Source organism: Phodopus roborovskii, unplaced genomic scaffold (genome assembly GCF_943737965.1).
Source record: "Phodopus roborovskii unplaced genomic scaffold, PHOROB, whole genome shotgun sequence".
NCBI lineage: Eukaryota > Metazoa > Chordata > Mammalia > Rodentia > Cricetidae > Phodopus > Phodopus roborovskii.
The window spans coordinates 593,464-613,468 of NW_026125059.1; the positions used below are offsets into that span (position 1 = coordinate 593,464).

The 20,005-nt window shown below is 47.1% G+C and overlaps 1 protein-coding gene and 1 non-coding gene across 2 annotated transcripts in view; both read left to right on the forward strand.

Moving 5' to 3' along the window:
- The window catches only part of Zbtb46 (zinc finger and BTB domain containing 46), a 76,482-nt gene that overhangs the window by 24,548 nt on the left and 31,929 nt on the right, over positions 1-20,005 (forward strand). Inside the window, exon 2 of the mRNA XM_051184390.1 lies at positions 12,794-13,763. Within this exon, the coding sequence (XP_051040347.1) occupies positions 12,827-13,763 (937 nt within the window). The 5' untranslated portion in view covers positions 12,794-12,826. The remainder of the gene's footprint in view (positions 1-12,793; positions 13,764-20,005) is intronic.
- LOC127225435 (U6 spliceosomal RNA) lies at positions 10,178-10,283 on the forward strand. The gene has a single exon (XR_007834780.1). It is a non-coding gene; the product is annotated as a U6 spliceosomal RNA (small nuclear RNA).

The following is a 20,005-nucleotide window of genomic DNA, read 5'->3' on the forward strand; positions in this document are numbered from 1 at the left end:
TAAGGCAAAGGACACTGTCAATAAGACGACAGCCTACAGAATGGGAAAAGATCTTCATCAGCTCCACATCAGACAGAGGGCTGGTCCCCAAAATATATGAAGAACTCAAGAAACTAGACATCAAAATACAAAATAACCCAGTTGTGGGAGGGTTGCAGTGGAAGAGCAATGAGAGAGATATCGTACTAGAGAGCGACTATGGGATTAGGGAGAAGCCTAGTGCTAGGATAATTACCAGCAATCACAAGGATGACCCCAGCTAAGACTCATAGCTATGGTGGGAGCGTGCCAGGACTGGCCTTCTCCTGTAATCAGACTGGTGAATATCCCAACTGTCATCATAGAGCTTTCACCCAGTAAACTGTTGGAACCAGGCGCACAGATCCACACCAGGCCGAGCAGAGGGAGAGGAGAGAACACATGAGAGAAGGAGGCCAAGATCATGAGGGGAAATCTACAGAGACAGCTGATCCAAACTCATGGAACTCACACGAACCCTAGACCGACAGCCATGGAGCCTCCATGGGACTGAACTAGGCCCTCTGCATGTGGGAGACAGTTGTGTAGCTGAGTCTATCTGAGGGGTCCCTGACCGCAGGACTAGGATCTATTCTTGGTGCATGAGCTAGTCCATTTCCTAGGGTGGGATGCCGTGCTTAACCTTAATGCAGGGGAGAGGGCCTTGGTCCTGTCTCAACTTAATGGGCCAGGCTTTGCAACCCACCATGGGGCCTCTTACCATGTAAGAGGAGTGGATGGGAGGTGGGCTGAGGGCAGAGGAAAGGCGGAGGCATGAGGAAGGGTGAGAGGGAGAACTGTGGAACTGTGGTTGGAATGCAAAATGAAATTTAAAATAAAGAAATTAAAAAAAAAGGTAGTGTCTAGTTCTGTATTGGACTATCTATCAGTGGTCCATTGGCCAAAGGTATCAAGCTGTTTTCTTACATTTTTGAAGATACATCTGAAGTTGTCAGATCTTGTCTTTTACTGTACCTGATTGGTTAACATAGAAGCAACATTCCTTCCCAAGGAAGAGACAAAAGCTACCCCTCTGCTGTTAGTACTATGGTGGGCAGCCAGTCATATTTGGCATTGGAGGGTTAGGATGGTCTGAGCCACCGTTGAAGATCCTGGGTGAACTAGTAAGACAGTGGGTGAGGCCACAAATGGTGATTGTGAGTGTGACACAGAAGGGACTCAACAACCAGCATTCTTTGGATCTGTGAAAGCATTATTCAGTAGCTAATACACAGACGTTAATGTTTGAGACGAGATGGTATACCAGGGAGGTGGGGTCAATTTCATTAAGAAGGGGTGATATTAGGGATGTAAGGGCCTTCGAGAAGCTTTGGACTTCTTCTATTGGGTGTATACCTAGGGGTTGAAAGTGTGGGGGCGTGCGCCCTCTGTATTTTAGGTGTGCCTGATGGGCAACTGTGATAAATACTATAATAAAGTTTACCAATGACCCCTGTCTCCTATTTGGGATTTCTTGGGTCCTTGATTAGGATAAAGGATCACCCATTCTACATAAAAGGTAGAACACCTTCCTGAATATGCATCCTGTCCCCTATAGGACCAATAAGAGCAGCCTACATCTGGCCAACATCAACAGTAATCTCTAGTTTTATCATAGAAAAAGAAAGAATAGGGGACAGGTGTTTTAGAAACTGACTTAGGTGTTACAAGGGTAAGTATCTCCTTTTGGTCTCCGGCCCCACCATGAGAGTGGTCTGATTGAACCATTGAGTATAGATTTAACGATAGCATAGAGGGGAAAGAAAGCTGAAACATTTCCCATTGCCCTCAGTCACATTCTTATTCCTTCTGAACTTTCATTTACATAACACTTCTTGGAGCCTCTTACTTAAGCTCTCACATTCTCAGCCTTTATAACACTTCCTTGGACACTTACTGCAACTGAGCTGAATTTTTACTAATAGTCTCTATTGAGCTCTCCTAGGAATTTCAGTCCTGCCACACAGCACCACGTCTCAGATGCTCTCCATGACCCCTTATTTATGTCTTTTTAGAACTAATACCACCTAAGTGACTTATTATATCACAAAGTTCAGCTACCAGCACAAGGTAGCTCTATGAGTACATGGAGGTGTAGCTTTAATGCCTTATTAAATGAGCATTAGTTCTTAAATTCTACCATAAACCCTGTTTTTATTATTTTTGTTTTCAGGACAGTGAGGGAGTTATAGGGAACTGAGTCAGCCTTTGACAGCCTGATATAGAGCAATTTCTTGACCCTATTATGACGAGCTGTTGGTTAGAGGTGTGGGTCTCGAACAATAAACATTCGTAAGTAAGAGCTACCCCTGACAGGTGCAGATAAGAAATAGAGGAGAAAGCAAGTTTAGGTATAAAAAATTTGGGGGTCATTTGTTTGTGCAGAAGTTGTCATCGTTGCAGACCAAGCATGCTAGTTTTGGCCATTTGAACTGTACTGAGGCCAGAGTGAGGTTTTAATAAAACCAGAGTCTGTGGAAGAAGAGTGGAAGGATCACAAAATGAACTCCGCTGGAGGGAGTTCTATAAGGGGGAGTGGAGAGACAGGAGGGACAAGGTGACAGGAGCCCAGATGGGCTTAAGAAAGCTGTGGGGGCTTAGAAGGCAACCCCCCAGGGGGAGGAGGCCAAAAACAACAAAACAAAACGGAGGGTTCCAATAGAGGGAGAGGAGCAAGTATCTTAATAAACAGAGAGTTGCCCACATGGTGGAGTCCCAAAGGATGTAGCAGGCTCTAGGAGCCAGAGAGGATCATTACCAAGTAGACAAGGGGAGATGGGTTATGTATTTGGTGGGGTTTTGTAGTTGAATGAGGAGGGAGGTAATGCTTGGCTATAGAGGGTTTTGGGTGTTCCATACCCGAGGATCTACCTAAGAGGGCAGTAAGGGAAAAGGTGTGTCAGATCATGTGATTTGGAGGAGGAGGAGAATGACTGTTGAGCCTGGAGTCAAGTGGATGTGGGAGCAAAAGACATAGAGGCTCCCACTTTGGCTAGGAGGTCCCTTCCCAGCAAAGGGAACCACTAAGTTGATACCACTAAGAAGGAATGGTTAAGGAGAATACCCCCAAAGATACAGCTAAATTACTGGGGTTTGATGAGCCTGGTAAGGCTATCCCTTTATTCCAACAGTAGAGGAACAAGAAGGAGAGGTGAGTCCCCAGAGCTCCATTGGGACCTAAGCAGTGGGCCCAGTGTCCAGAAGGAAAGAGATAGGTCTCCCTGATACTGTGATATCTGCCTGAGGCTCCCTGTTTGAGATGGTAGTGGTCAGGCCAAGGGACCCCAGGTCCCCTCAGTCTTTCATGGCCAGACCAAGGAGGTAGGATGAAGGGTGATCTGGGCTTGATGTCCTCATGCCTCCAGGGACATGGGGACCATCAACACACCAGTGCCCTTTTTGATGCACCTTGGACATGGTCTGGGTAGTTTGCGAGGGTTCAGACAGGTCCAGGCTTAGTGACAAAACAAGGGCACAGGGGTTCTCAGGTTTTGGGAGACCAGGGAGCCTGGGCTTTTGCTTGCGACAGCTGAGAGGCCTTAGACATCATCAGGTGTTTTTGTTTTGGGGCTTTTTCATCTCTCCCGTGGTCAACCTTGAAGACCACAGTTTTAAGATTTCTACCTGTGGAATCATGGGTCCTCTCTCTAGATGTTTAAGTTTGGCTCTAATATCAGGGAAACTTTGGGAAAAGGAATAGGTCATATGAAGTTGCTTCCCATCTGGGGTCTCAGGATCCAGATGGGTATATTGTAAGAGGGCCTTTGTAAGGCAGTCTCGTAATTGAGATGTGTTTTCATGACTTTCCTGGGTGACCCCTTGGACTTTTTCATAATTTACTACCTTAAGGGTGGCCTTTTGGAGACTAGCCAGAGGCAAGTCAAAAACTGATTCCTAGCTAGGATACCCCCGGTATTGTAATCCCATTCAGGATCCTGGTCGGGGACTGCTCTAGCCTCAACTGGGTGGGTGTCATCAGTTTTGTTCCTTTGGGAGGAGATTGTATAAACATCATGGAAGGTGAGGTTGTAGGATTGGGTAATATATTCGATACCTGATAGATTAACATAGAACAAGGCCTCATATGTGATAGTCAAGTACTCTGCTTTAATTCCACACACTCAGCCCTGACTGGGTGGGCAGCCTTTTGCGGAGGAGACAGAAAAGGAAACAGAGAGACTGGAGAGAAAGAGAAGGGACTCCTGGTTGAGGCTGATAAGGTGGGGGGTTCACTAGCGTGATAGAAAGTAATGGAGGAATTGTCTGGTTTGGGCTTCGTAGCTAGGAGTTTTTTCCTCCTCAGTTGGTTTATCCCAAAATGACATCACATCACATGGTTCCTTTAAGATTACCCAAGTACAGATCTTTTCCTATCAACCCCAGTGTTACAGATTCCTTACTCAATATACTTATATGTGGTGTTGTGACTAGGATAGGCTTTCCTGATGCCTGCATTCCCCCTCAAGGTCTGAGCTGCACTCCAAATCCACCCATAGTAGACTCATCTTGTGTCACTTACTGCTCAGCACCCTATCCACAGGTTCTAATTGGGTAAGCTTCCCCTTTGGTTGGTGTAAACACTTCCCAGAGTCCAAGAAGTGACTGTTGAATGCCTAGCACCCCTCTGGTATTTTTGGAGGTGGAGATACCCCCAGCCATGGTCTTTAAAGCTATTGCTGGCCCTCTTCCTCTGACCACATTCCACCACTCTGAGCTGCGGCTGGACTATTGTGCCCCCTTCTGACCTTCCCCATCTTCCCTCTGGAGCTGCCCATAATCCCACAGCTCCTCTATGCCTTTGTGGCTTTTGCAACCCCATTCCCAGCCCTTTCCTGTGGGTGAGACTAAGCCCTTTCTTAGAGCTTAGTTTCCACCTTCAGCTTCTCACCTGTATGAAAGCCCTGGTATCAGGTGCCAAGTCTCTTCTCTGGCTTAACAGGCTAAGCCCTGTTGAGTGTGGTGACAACCTTCTGAATTGCTTTATTTGGTCCTCCCCAAGTCCTGGGGACGCCCAGGCAGCTGTGACATTTTCCTTCTCCTGTCTTATCCATGGGAACGGTGTCTCCCATACCCTGTCATTTCCCCTTGGGATGCCTCTTAGAAAACCTCCAGCCTCTCCACCTGATACCTGGCCTGAAGTACCCTAAACTTAATCACTTTTATAATCAGATTTGGCCTTAATATCCCTTATAGTCAATCCAAATGGCCTCCTAATGGCATCCTGGGTCCTAATTTTATTTGGAACCTTTACAAAGTACTGGGAGCAATTGGGGAAATGGAAAGAGATACCACTTTCCCTGCATTCAAGTTTTCTCTCTTCTCCACTCCAAGCCCATTGTGTGTGTGTGTGTGTGTGTGTGTGTGTGTGTGTGTGTGTGTGTGTGTTGTGTCTGTCCCTCCACCTCCCGTCCTATCTTTTAAGTTACCGTTGATGGATTTGTGAAGTTTGTTGCAAAGTGGGAGCTGGAAGCAGGACCCAATAGAGGGAGAAAGAAAAGGAATAGACTGGCGGTAGTATGCTAGGAGTGGGCCAGCGGTAGTATGCACACACTCCTCCCTGGCTGGTGCATCTCTCAGCTCCTTCCTACAGTGGCTCTGTCTGTGTCTAGAGCCCAAAAATTCCCTATCTTTAAGTCTTTGTTCTTAGTTTATTGGATTCAGTTTTACAAGGATTTAGGTGTCTTTAGATATGAATGGCATTAGACTGTTGTTTTATGCTGTCCCACTTAAATTAAAAGCTGTCTCTGGAGTTGGGGTATGGCTCCCCTGCCTATGGACCCAAGCATTCTTGTTTAAAAGGTTTCCTCCAAAATCTCTGCCCTATATCAGGGGAGCCACCTGCTATGTGACAGAGAAAGGAAAGCAAAACAAAATAAAGGGGACAGACTATTCCCAATGGAGACTATTGCTGCTCATCGCATAGGCTTTCAGTTTTGTTCTAACTCTTTAAAACTTTTGCTAAGGTATAAATCTTATCTCAAGAGAGACCCTGTCTTAAAAACAAACCAACAGACAACAACAAAAACCTGAAGTATCTTGAAGTGAATGAACTGTGGATAGAGTATCAGAATTTGTAGGGAAAGAAAATCCACTGGAGTTTTTGACACTTCCGTTCATTTGTTCAGTGTAGTAGCATCCACCCCAAACAATTCCTTGTCTCCCCGACTTGACATCTATGTCCATTGTAATGGTAAAGGGCTCCCCTATGCTCCTATATAGCAGCGAGGTTCTTCTAGGTGAAAGCGCAATTGTCCATCCTCAGGGGTGTGTTTCAGGAGCAGATCCCTAGGGCGGGCGCTCAGTCCTCCCTTCCCATAGAGATGTAGGGAGCCTAGCCCGAAGTCAGCTTCTTACTGGTCTGGTCACTGTATATCACTCCCCGGTGCCCAGTGAAAGAAGCTAGCTTCCAGCTCCAAAACACAGCTGCCAACAAGCTACTGGAAGCAGATAACCAGAGGCCGTTATTCTGCTTTGATGAAGTTGGCATGATATCCACAACTTTCCTTGTGATGTTGAGGGGTTATTGAATTTGAAACCTAAAATTGCTCCTGTCAAACCTCTTGGGCTTTGGGAGACTGCCTGTCCTGTGCCCCATGGACTCATGTGCTTGAATGCTTGGCCTATAGGAAGTAGCATGATTAGTAGGTGTGGTCATGTTGGAGGAAGTGTGTCACTGTGGGACCAGGCTTTGAAGTCTCTTATGCTCAAGCTATGATCAGTGTGGTATAAGTTCACTTCCTGTTTCCTGTGTTTCAAGATGTATAGCTCTTAGCACCATGTCTGCCTGCATGCTGCCTTGCTTCTGCTGTGACAATAATGGACTAAACCTCTGAAACTATGAGCCAGCCCAATTAAATTTTCCTTTTTAAGAGTTGCCTTGACCTGCTGCCACTGGGGCCATGCCAATCTGGGTGGCTTTTGCTGCCACCTGGGGCCATGGCGACAACAAGACCCAGGCTGCTGCTGAGGGCCATATCTGGGTCTGTGGCCCATGTTGCCATCAAAGGCCATATGAAGCCTGGAGTCTGGGGTATAATCTCTGGCCTTGTTGGTGTCCAGAGGTCTTGCTGCTGCCAAAGCCATCCTGATCTAAGTGGCGGGGGCTACTGCCTGGAGCTCAGATGTTGACCTGGCTGAACTGCTGCCTAGGGCCATGTCTAGGTCCATGGTCCAGTTACAGCCGGATTCTGTGTAGAAGTCTGTGACCCAGGTTACCACTAGGGCCTACAGGGAGGTCTGTGATCTGGATCACAGCCTATAGCCTTGGTGGAGTATGGGGCCCATGCTACAGAGGGGCCATGTAGATCTGGATGACCTGGGCTGCCACCTAAGGACATGGTGTCACCCAGCCCTAGGCTACTGCCAAGAGCCATGTCTGGGTCCATGACCCCATAGCAGCCAGGGTCTGATTTGATGGATGTGGCTCCTGTTGTCATTGAGGGCCATTAGGATGTCTAGGGTCAGGTCAGCCACCTAAATCTAGCTTGGTGTCCAAGGGCCATGATGCATGCAGATCTGAGTGGTGTATGCTGCTACCCAGTGCTGTGGTAATGCACTGGGCCAGAGCTGCAGCTGAGGGCCATGTCTGGGTCCATGGCCTCACTGCAGCCATGGTCTGTGCTGATGTTTGAGACTCCTGTTACCATCAAAGGCACACACCAGAGATCAAGGGCCATTTTGGTGTCTCAGGGTCATACTGCCACTGGGTCCATGCCAATCTGAGTGGCCTTCACTGCCACCTGGGACAATGGTGACATCCAAACCTGGCTGCTGCCAAGGACCATATCTAGGTTCATGGTCCTACCATGGCTGAGGTCTGTGCTGAAGTTCAAGTCCCATATTGCCACCAAAGGTCACATAGAAGCCCAGGGTTGGGGCTGCAACCTGAGGCCTTGGTGGTGTCTGGGGCCACGCTGCCTCCAGAACCATCCTGACCTGAGTGGCCCGTGCTTCCACCCAGAGCCAGGCTGTTGTCTGGGCCCAAGTTGCTGCTGAGGGCCATGTCTGATTCAGTTGCAGCTGGGACCTGTGTTGGTGTCTGTGGCCCATTCCATCTCAGGAGGCCTTAGGAACCATTCGAGATGAAATAGGAGGGTCCTGCTGAGCTGGCCTCACCCTTTGCTGACCCAGGGAAAGCTGGCCTTGTCTCTTGGTGGACACTGCAGTAAGAGAGAGCTGGCCCTGACCCTTGCAGGAGAGCCAGCCTTTGCACTCCAGAGAGATGGCTTCACCCTTCACCATAGGTGAGGGCATGGACTTAGGGGAGCTGACTCCGCCCCCTCGCATGAGGTGGGTGGCCTCAGTGGCCAGGACCAACCAGCTCAACTACCACCCAGGCCCACAGCAGCCGGGCCTTTGTTTGGCCTAGGGTGACATCTACCCCATCTAGTACCTGCTGGAGTTTGTGAAGTAACTGGTCCTGTGTAACAATACCTGCAAGATCTCCAAGACTCAGGGCAGCCATGGGATGTTCAAGAGAAGTTCTAGTGAGGATCCAGGGATGATGGTGTACCAGGAACCAGAGGCCTTGAAGCAACCAGTGACTCATTGCAATGGACATTTGTTAGTAAAGCTAATAGGACAAGAGGGTGTAATGTGTGACACACTGCCCCCAGTGCCACCATGGCGAATGAAGAGGTGCTGGAGAGGTGGGAAAGAGGGAGATGGGAAGTTGTATTGTTTTTGTTTGCTTGCTTTGTTTTGTTTTCTTTTGTGTGGGGGGCGTTGCAGGGGTGAGGGAAGTGAGCTGTGATCCCAGCTTCTCCTTGAGGATATTTGACAGACTTGGGGAGGGTGCAAGTGCTGACACATATTTAGTTAGTCACGAAGAGAATGCTGGACCTGATGGTGCGTATCTGTGATCCCAGCTCTCAGGAGGCTGAAGCCAGAGGACCTGAGGGTTTGAGGCCATCTTGAACTACATTGTGATACCCTTTCTCAAGAAACAAAGATTAATGGTGTGCACCACCCATTACCTATCAATAAAGGATAATCATGCTACAGTTCACAGGTCCAGAGAGGCTAAGTAACAAGGTGGGCTAAAGGTGGGATGCTGGTGCATAGATCTACCTGGGAAGGGGAAATGGAAGAGATGTTGCAGGTGGGAAACAGAACAGGAGGGATCAGGAGGGAAGGGGGGAGTACTGGGAGAGACTACTGGAATTGGAGGACATTTCAGGGCAATGAGGAACCTAGCACAATGGAAATGCATGGAATCTATGAGGATGACCCCAGGGAAGACTCCTAGCAATGAGGGATATAGAGCCTGAACTGGCCATCTTCTGTAACGAGGCATGGCTTCTAGTGGTGGGACTGGGACACAAAACCTTCAACCTATAATTTGTCCTGCCTGCAAGATGTGCTGGGAAATGGTGGCACAGAACGTGGGAGTAGCCAGCTAATGATTGGTCCACTTTGAGGACCGTGCCATGAGAGGGAGCCCACATCTGACACTTCCTGGATGGACAGGGACCAGAGACTGAATAACTCAGAGACCTAGGATAGAACCAAACATGACTGACAACAAAAAAAAAGTCAACAAAATGATTCCTAATGATATTCTGCTATATACTCATAGACCAGAGCCTAGCCCAGTGGTCATCAGAGAGATTTCATAAAGCAACTGACAGGAACAGATGCAGAGACCCACAGATAAGCATTAGGTGGAGCTTGGGGGAATCCTGCAGAAGAGAGGACATGAAGAATTTTAGGAGTCAGAGGGCTCAAAGACACCATAAGAACACAGCCCACAGAATCAACTAAGCAGAGGGGTCATAGGGGCTCACAGAGACTGAAGTAACAGTCAGGAGCCTGCATGGTTCTGAGCTAGGTCCTCTGTAAATACGTTATGGTTGTGTAGCTTGGTGTTCTTGTGGGACTCCTAACAGTGGGATGGGGATTGTCTCTAACTCTTTTGCCTGTTTTTGGGACCCCTTTCCTCCTGGGTTGCCTCAACCAGCCTCTATATGAGGGTTTATGCCTAATCTTGTAATTTGTTATGTGGTGTTTGGTTGACATCCCTAGGAGTCCTGCTCTTTTCTGAAGAGAAACAAGGAGTGTATCTGGGGGAGAGGGGAGATGGGAGGGGACTGGGAGGGGCAGAGGGAGGGGAAACTGGTCGAGATGTAATATATGATAGAAAAAGAAAACCAAAACAGAACAAGGATTAGAGTGCTTGCTTTAGCAACATTAGAATGATACAGAGAAAATTAGTATGGTCTCTGTACAAGGACTAGCTACAAATTTGTGAATTGTTCTATATGTAGAAGGAAAAAAAAGAGCTGTGGTTATAACTCAGTGATAAAATGTTTCCCTAGCATACATGAGGCCATCTCCAATAACACCAGAAGAAAAGAGAAAATGTGACTTAAGTTCCTGTCCTGCCCAAAGGAGCTACATGGTGGTCCATAAGGAAGCTCCTGAAGAAAGGATTCCATCTAATGTAACTCCCTTCTATGGAGGGCATTTTGTCATTTCAAGTGAGCACAGCCATCTGCTGATCAGCTGGAAATGCAGAGTATTTAGGAGATGAGGTGATGCTGGGTTATGGCTTTACCCTTTCCAGGCAGTCTTAGGGATTGGATCTATCCCCAAATAGTTCAGGTGTCAAAGTTCTGACCACCTCCCAGCGTCTCAGCATGTAACTGTGTTTGGAAATATAATATTATCGCTGTAGATGTAATTAATGAAGTCATTTGGGGGGGGTCCCACTAGTAGGGATATCCTTACAAAAAAGAGGAAATTTGGATGCAGAAAGCATACAATTAGAGACGGGACAATGTTGCCACAAGCCCCAGAACACCAAGGCTGGGAGTAAGGCAGCAGGGGCTTGTTGATTTTTGTGCAGACTTCAGTCTCCAGTGTTGCATGATGGTACACGTCTCTGTGCACACGGCCTCATCTGCAGCCTGCATTTCAGCAGCCACAGCCAGTGTAAGGTGTCAGGAGGTGAAAGTGATCGAATCACCATGTGATCTGTGGTTTTGGTATGAGTCTTTGGTGGGGGGGTTAACTAGGAGAATCTAACTGCATTTGCTATGTTCCATGGACTCTGGAAACCCTGGGGAGCTGAGCTGTGGTCACGTCCAGCCCTGTTGTTGGACAGTGAGTAACCCTAAGCAGAACCTCTGTAAGCTATACAAATTTGGAAGTTCAGAAAATTTCAGGTCTAAGGTTGTGAGTGTTGTGTGTGTGATTGTGTGTGTATGTGTTCTTTTGTGTTTTGTTGTTTTTGTTGTTGTTGGTTTTTTTTTTTTTTTTTTTTTTTTTTTTGAGACAGGGTCTCTTTGTGTGGGCTTGGCATTTCTGGAACTCACTCTGTAGACCATAGACCAGTCTGGCCTTGAACTCAGAGATCCACCTGTCTCTGCCTCCCAAGTACTGGAATTAAAAGGGTATTGCCATGGTCGCTCCACGACCTGGGCACAGGTCCTGAGATAGGGAAGGGGGTGTCAGGGCAAAGAAATGAATTGTTTGACCACCAGATGAGTTTCATGCAAGTGACAGGCTCATAATAGCTCCAGCCATCTTTATTTATACATAAAAAACATAAAAAAAACCAAAAAACAACCTTTGGCAAAAACAAATAGTCAAATATGTTTTTCCCCCAACTTTTACATCAAAGCATCTTTAAACCAAAACCAACACTTACCATTTTGCTAGGTTGGCCAAATATTAAGCCAGGTACATGCTGTCCACAAAACTAAAAGGTGATTGACATAGGCACACATTTCCAAGAATACTGTTATTGAAAACATATTTACAGAAATGGGGTTGTCTGCCTCCAATCCTGTCAGCACTGAATCAGAACAGCTCCAGGGGTCTGAAGGGACAGCTGGCATTCCCCCTCCCCCCAAACCGGAGAAGCATCAGCTCCCAAAGAGTTTTAGGGGAAAATATTCAAGAAAAAATAGGGTTTCCAGGAATGATCACAACTATCCCATGCATGATTGACAAAATGACACTAAAACCACCATGAGACACCAATATTGCAAGAGAGAAAAGAGCATGCAGGCTGCATGGTCCCAGCAGTATTCTCTGCTATCCCGAAGTTCACTGGTCCTTGCTGAGTGAGGCTGTCCCTGTGGGCTTTGCCTCATCTGGAGACCAACTGGGCAAGCACTCATGTGCTGGTTCAAAACTAGGCCACACAGCTTCCAATAGCGCACGCACACACACACACACACACACACACACACACACAAATTTATTTACTTATTTTATATACTTATCACAGTCTCCCCTCCCTCCTGTCCTCCCACTCCCTCCAACAACCTCCCCTTCTTTATATATTTTTTATATATAAAGGATGTTTCTTGAAATGTGAAGGGTAAAGACTGCAGGCTAAGTTGTCACTTTGGGTGAGAAAATAGCCTTGTCTACTGATGGGCGGTTTTTTTTTTGTTTGTTTGTTTTTTGTTTTTTGGTCTTGGGCACGTTAGCTGTTGTATGTAGATTTCTGTCTAAAATCTCAAGTCCATTATGGTTTTAAAAGTGCTTCAGACATCTTGCCCAGGGACGGGTCTGGTGTCCACCCGCCATTTGCTGTCTGAGTGGTTGATGACCTCAGACCTCCTTAGCACATTGGTACTGCAGAGCCTGTGGTGATGGGCTCTGCTCTCAGTATTTATCCCCACTGTTTCCACTCTGTTCTAGCTTGGCAGCCTGTGTGCTGGATGGATGATGACCCTCTGCGTGAACTTTGCTGCTGTCGACCTGGACTCATTTCATAGCAGATGTGTTTCATGTATGGGTAACTGTTCTGTTCTTCCCACAGAGTCTATAGAAGACGCAGCAGCAAGACTCCCAGATGAACAACCGAAAGGAAGATATGGAAATCACTTCTCACTACCGGCATCTGCTTCGAGAGCTCAATGAGCAGAGGCAGCACGGGGTCCTGTGTGATGTGTGTGTCGTTGTGGAGGGCAAGGTATTCAAGGCACACAAGAACGTCTTGCTTGGGAGCAGCCGCTACTTCAAGACACTCTACTGCCAGGTACAGAAGACATCTGACCAGGCCACAGTCACTCACTTGGACATTGTCACAGCCCAGGGCTTCAAGGCCATCATTGACTTCATGTACTCCGCCCACCTAGCTCTCACCAGCAGGAATGTCATTGAGGTGATGTCAGCTGCCAGCTTCCTACAGATGACTGACATTGTGCAGGCCTGCCATGAGTTCATCAAGGCTGCACTGGACATCAGTATCAAGTCAGATGCCTCCGATGAACTCTCTGAGTTTGAGATTGGCACCCCAGCCAGCAACAGCACAGAGGCACTGATCTCAGCTGTGATGGCTGGAAGGAGCATCTCCCCATGGCTGGCTCGGAGAACAAGTCCTGCCAACTCTTCTGGAGACTCTGCCATTGCTAGCTGTCACGAAGGAGGGAGCAGCTATGGGAAGGAGGACCAGGAACCCAAGGCTGATGGCCCTGATGATATTTCTTCACAGGCTTTGTGGCCTGGAGATGTAGGCTATGGATCTCTGCGCATCAAGGAAGAACAGGCTTCACCATCACATTATGGAGGGGGTGAGCTTCCAACCTCCAAGGACACCGCAACGCAGAGCTCTTTATCAGAACAGGGTGCTGGGGATGGCTGGCAGCCCACAGGCCGGAGGAAGAATCGGAAAAACAAAGAGACTGTCCGACATATCACGCAGCAGGTGGAGGAGGACAGCCAGGCTGGCTCCCCGGTACCCTCATTCCTGCCAACATCGGGGTGGCCTTTCAGCAGCCGAGACTCAAGTAAGCCTTTCTTGTGACAGGCTGGGTGCAGGTGGCCCAGGTCACTGTGTTGACTGTGGCCCAGGCCGTGCTGTTGGTGACGTGGCACGTTCTCATACTCACACTAATGGCTTCCTATGGTTACCTTCTATCACAGTAAATTAGTATGACTGCAGGGAGTATGACCTCCATGTAACAAAGGCTAAGGTGACTTTGGGGCCTTAACATCCCTGGTATGTCTATCCCATCAATACCGCTCCAGTATGTAGAGGTTGCCTGAGTGGGGCTTCCATGAAACAAATAAGACAATCCGCAGGGTCTGCGGTTGAAAGAGTAGGGAGACAGTTGGGGAAGGTCATCCTTCTGAGTTGTCTGCCTTTCCTCTTGTATCGAACCTTTCCTTGGTACTGTCAGGGCCACCCAGAAGTCACCAGAGTGGCTCTCGGCTCTATTCCCCACCCAGACTTTGGCTTGGCTTGTAGTATCTGGTCTTCGGTTGCTTGCTGCCTCAAACTGGAATGTTGTAACTGAAAACAGCTTCGCAGTGAGGGATGAGCGTGTCTCTTGGCTCAGTGGTCGCAGGCATGGACTCCTGCTGAGGATCAGAGTTCAATCCCCAGCACCCATGTGTGGTGGCTCACAACTGCCTGTAACTCTAGCTTCAGAATGGTCTGATATCTCTGGCCTCTGTAGGCACCTGTACTCACATGCATATACCAGCACCCACATACTTAAATTTTTAAAACTTTTATTATTTTTTAAATCTTAATCACAAGTGTATGCAGTGAGTGTTGTGTTGATTATAATTGCACATGACTCAGGCAAGAAGTAGATGTGAGCTTCTTGAGACATTGGGAGTCAAACTCGGGTCCTCTGCAAGAACAGTATACTCTTATCTGCTGAGCCATCTCTTTATAAACATTTTTAACTGAGCAGTTCACCAGCATTAAATATATTCATGTTATACTATTATCCATCTCCATAATTTAAAAAAATAAGTGTTTAGATTTACTTATTTTATATGAATGTGTTGCCTGCATTTATGTATGTGTATCACGTGTGTGCTTGGTGCCAGTGGAGGTCAGCAGAGGGTGTCGTATACACTAAACTGGAGTTACTGAGTTTTGTGACTCATCATGTGGGCACTGAGAATTAAATATGGGTCCCTTATAAGAGCAAGCAATAAGTGCTCTTAACCACTGAACCATCTCTCTCCACAAACTTCAGTTTTATTTTTAAAGTTCTCATTGCCCTGTGTTTCCAACACTGAGCCACTAAGCATGGAGCCAGAGCCAAAGCCATACCCAGAACCAGATTTTGGCATGTTTGTAAAATTGGTTTTGCTCAGCATTGCTCCACCTTGGTCTGAGTCATTCTCTGCTGGTGTCCTGGGGATTGGAGGATGTTGGACTTAGTCTGTACCCACAAGGTATCAGTGGCTTTTGACACAGTTGTGACAGCCACAAATATCTCCTGACATGTACACGTGTCTCCAAGCAGCCCCATGCTCCCTAGGGGGACTGAACAGATTCAGAAGAGTATCAGTCATTTCCTGATAGTTATTCCTGTGAAGAGGTTCTCCAGGCAATAGACATGGATGGTGATGTCTGGCTCCTGGATTTGCTTATAATCTTTTGTCAGTTCTGACTCAAACCTGGTGAATGCTGAGACTTTTGGGGGCAGGTTCACAGATGTTGGGGGCCATCCTGTACTTGTCTCAGAATATACGTGTGTGCCCAATCAGTTTTCCTGTAGGTGACAGTGCTGGGGGCATGTATCCCATGGGAGTCAGTGGTAAATTAGTAAGTGGAACAATCCCAGAGCCTGTGGGCTGGAGGTTTCAAATGCAGTCAGCGAGCAGAAGGTGTTTTCAGAATCCAACAAGTGATTTTGGCTGTATACTTTCTTAGTCTTAAATCCTTGGGTTGCCAAGGCAACTGTGAACTGCTTTTGCTTGGGGATTCTGAAGGCTGAGATAAGGATGTAAGGTGTAGGCTGGAGCGTGGGATGCTTCCTGCATGTCATGGTAGTGTGTCATTCCTTGAGCCTCTGCCACCCTGGCTCTCAGACTGATTAGGAAACAAAAATCATGACACTTGATGGAGGTCAGTTTGTTTTCATTAAAGGGTTAGAGATTGATATTTATAGGAGAAAAGGCTCTTTTCTAAAGACACCCATCAGGTAGACATGTCAGGTGCCATTGGGGCTTTCTGTGCAGTTGCTCAGATGTGAAACCTGGTCCTGGCCACTTGTCCTCTCTTGTGTCTCAATCTCAGCTCCTGGTGGCCCCCGGGACCACTCAACTTTTACAAGTGATTTCCTAAACAAAAAGTCAAATGCATTATAACCCAGAAGGTCTGGGAAATCAGTTTTAAAATTGACTTAATTTATGTGATAGCTGGTGGCATTCAGTAAGCATCTGTTGTGCATGTCCATGTGGTGGACACAGGCAAGACTCCTGGGATGGAGCCTTTCCTGATCCACCTGCAGAGTGAGGTAGGTGATGACTCTCATGGCAGCTGGGGATGCTTCTGTGAAGTACAATAGTATCTAACAAGCTCAGGGATGGTGAAGAAACACTCTAGGGTCCCAAGCTACACACATCCCTAAAATATATCACAAACATCAAAATGTAAAGCTGTTTTAAAGTCAAAGGTTTGTGGAGTTAACATACTGGACTTTGGAAGATTGAACCTCCACACATGGGATTTTTAAGGATACATCGGGTCAGTGCAGTTCCAGCTGAAGATGGAGAATCTGTGGCATTTGTTCTTGACCATACTCTGTGGCACCTCCCTGCTTGGGTGATGGCTGGCATTTTTGGATCACATGCAGCCTATATTTCCCTTGCCAGGTCATCCCATCCAGAATGAGAACTAGAGTTAGGGGTTCAAAGCCTCCTAGACTATCAGAGCCATCCTGGTCCACACAACATAGTTGGGAGGACTTAACAGGAACTAAAAACCGTGTGAGCTTACCTGTTGCCCATGTACTGGTGTCATGATCTGCCATGGCTGTGCAGAGTATTGTAAGCACTGTAGTCCTGGTACTGGCTGGGCCTTGGACACCTGCTAAACTGTTGATAAGGTCACCTTTCCACGATGTCATTTTGATGGGAGATGTCATTCTGTAAATATGCTTCTCTTATTAATGAATAAAGCACTGTTGGCCAATAGGAAAGCAAGATAGGCGGGATGAGGAGACAAGAAGATTCAGGGAGAGGTAGGAGAATGCCGGGCCCCTCTCTCCGGTAAGATAAGACCACGTGGAAATACTTAGATTGATAGAAATGGGTTAATAATTAAGACAGAGCTAGCCAATAAGAAATGCTAGTAACAGGCTAATAGCGGTATATCTAATACATCGTCTCTGTGTTATTTGGGGATGGCGCGGCTCTGGGACCAGGCCAGCAGGGAAAAACATACTCGTAACGCCATTTAGACAATGTAACAAATTTGATTGTCATTTTTAAAAAAAATTCTTCTGTCGCACATTACATCCTGACCACTGTTTCCCCTCATTCTGTTCTTCCTCCACGTCCCTTCAGATTTGATGTCTTTGTAAAGAAAATAATCTGTGCTTGGTGTGGCTTTGAGCTAAAGAGATTAGTATGGCTCTGAGGGGAAAGGCCACACCATCTGCTTCAGTCCACCCATATCCCACATCCCACATCCCACAGCCCTGCCCTGATCTGCTCTTCATCTCACCTGTCCGGTTTTCCTCCCAAATACGACTGACAGAAAGCAGTTCTGATTGGACCATGTTACAGTGTGTTTAGAGCGGCAGCTGGTGGCCAAGACAGGCAAAACTGCTCTTTTTTGGTTGACTTTGTTGAAAGGAAGGTCTGGCACTGAGGTGGGAAAGTTCATTACACCTTCTCAACAGTTGTGGGATGCCATAAAATAGTGAAGGAGGCGAGAACAAGAGGCAAGTACAAGCACAGGCCAGGAGCTTGGGGTGTTGTGGGAAGAGGTGTCCTGTCATTCAGCAGTGCCTATGACAGGCTGAATTCCAGAGTCCCATCAGATTCTTACAGACCCAGTGCACACGAGGTGACTTTTCATCTTGGGGGGCGGGGCGGGGCGGGGCGCTGCTGGACTCAGTCCCACGACCTTCCCTTTTGCACCTCTGAGCAGTACTCCGTCACAGTCTCCTTGTGATACTGAAGGGCCTCGTTGTCCATCCCTCTTCAGGCTGAGCTCCAATGGAAGTGCTTTGCATTGTCATGGAGTTTAAAAAAAACAAAACAAAACTGAATTTACAGATGGTGAACTCAAAAGGGTTCCGATGGGCATAGAACATCCTAAACATTCTTTGAGATGAGGAGACTAGATGAGTAGTCACCCTGGGGCATCTGGGCAGAGTTGACGGTGTGTGGTCCCCACCAGAAAAGTCCAGATAGTGCCTGGTCTGGTGTACTCACCTGGGCTGAGGAATAAACAGACACCTGTATAGAGGGATATGCTTTTGGCAACCCAGCAAGCTGCATGTTGGGATGACGGTGGGCAGAGCACTGGCACCTCCAGACTCTGCAGGGATGTTTCTGGTTTGTTGCAAAGAAGGCAGATTCTGGTAGGATGCCAAGTGGGTGGGGCAGTATCCTTGAATTGAGTAGCCCTTGTCTGTGGTAATATTTGAGGCCTCTGATTGGGTCCTGTTTTGAGCCTGGAGTTTTATTCTCTTCTTTTTTCTGGCATCCATAGACTATGCCTAGTATGCCTAGTGGGCTGGCCCAGACTATAGCCAGTGGTGCTGCATGTCACAGCAGCTTGACTCCTTCAAATCAAGAGGCTGACAGAATTTCTTTTTGTCAAGGTTCCACAGTCTATAATAATTCAGATTAAAACAGGTATATAAATGAGAAATCAGTTTGTAAACTTACATTTAATGAGTTTATTTACTTACCCTATTTCTTAATAACTTATTTTTATTTTTTATGCATTGGTGTTTTGCCTGCATGAGGGTGTTGGATCCACTGGAACTAAAGTTACAGACAGTTGTGATCTGCTGTGTGGGTGCTGAACTTGAACCCAGGTCCTCTGGAAGACCAGCCAGTGCTGTAACTGCTTGGCCACCTCTCCAGCCCCTCAGTCAGTTCTTAACACTGAGCCATCTTTTCTGCCCCTAGACTCTAGATACAGGCTCTTACATAGCCCAAACTGGTCTTGAACTTGCTATATGGTATATGGCTGAAGATGACCTTGCACTCGTGGGATGGGATGGCTGGTATTCACAACCGAGACAAGTGTTACTATGTAACCCCAGGCTGGCCTTGAACTGATGCTCCTGCCTCAGCCTCCTGAGTGCTGGGATTACAGGTGTGAACCCACCATGTCTGGTATGATTTCATGTGTTCATTTGAAAGCTTTTGAAGCCAGAGCTTTCTTCAAGGACTTTTAAGGACTAGGCTGTGGTTCAGTGGCAGAGGGCCCAGAGTTGAGCCTTACTACCACAAGATAAACTAAAATGACAAAAGATAATGAAAGTCATTTTTTAAATGGAGTGTCTGTAAGCACTTTTTGCTCTTGGAGAAGACCCAGGTTTGGTCCCCAGCATCCACAAGGTACAGCTGCCTGTACCTCCAGTTCCGTGGTATAAAATACCCTCTTCTGGCCTCCACAGGCACTGAATGTACATTATGTCCTTATGTGCAGGCAAAACTCATACCCTAAAATAAACCCATACCCATAAACAAACAAACAAATAAATAAATCTTGAGAAACTGGAGAGATGGCTCAACAGTTAAGAGCACTGGCAGCTCTTCCAAAGGCCCTGAGTCCATTCCCAGCAATCGCATGGCAGCTTACAACTGTCTATAATGGGATCTGACACCTCTTTTGGACCAGGCAGTGGTGGCACGTGCCTTTAATCCTAGCACTAGGAGGCAGAGGCAGGCAGATCTATGTGAGTTTGAGGCCAGCCTGGTCTACAGAGCGAGGACCAGGACAGGCTCCAAAGCTACACAGAAAAACCCTGTCTTGAAAAACAAAAACACAAAACAAACAAACAAAAATATGAGAGTCAAACATTTTTGGGTGAACTGTTCATGTAGAGTTGTGAACAAATAAGTAATTACTCTAAATGGGGGACCAAGAACAAGCCAAAGAAACTGTTTTATCCAAGCCCAACTTGGTGAGCCAGTGACTTTACTGGGTTTACTTATAGAGCATGGGGCCCCTAAAAGAGTCACATCACCGTTGCAGCAGGGATAATGACCACAGCTGTTCAGCTCGCCTGTCATACACTGTGTGCACTAGCATTCT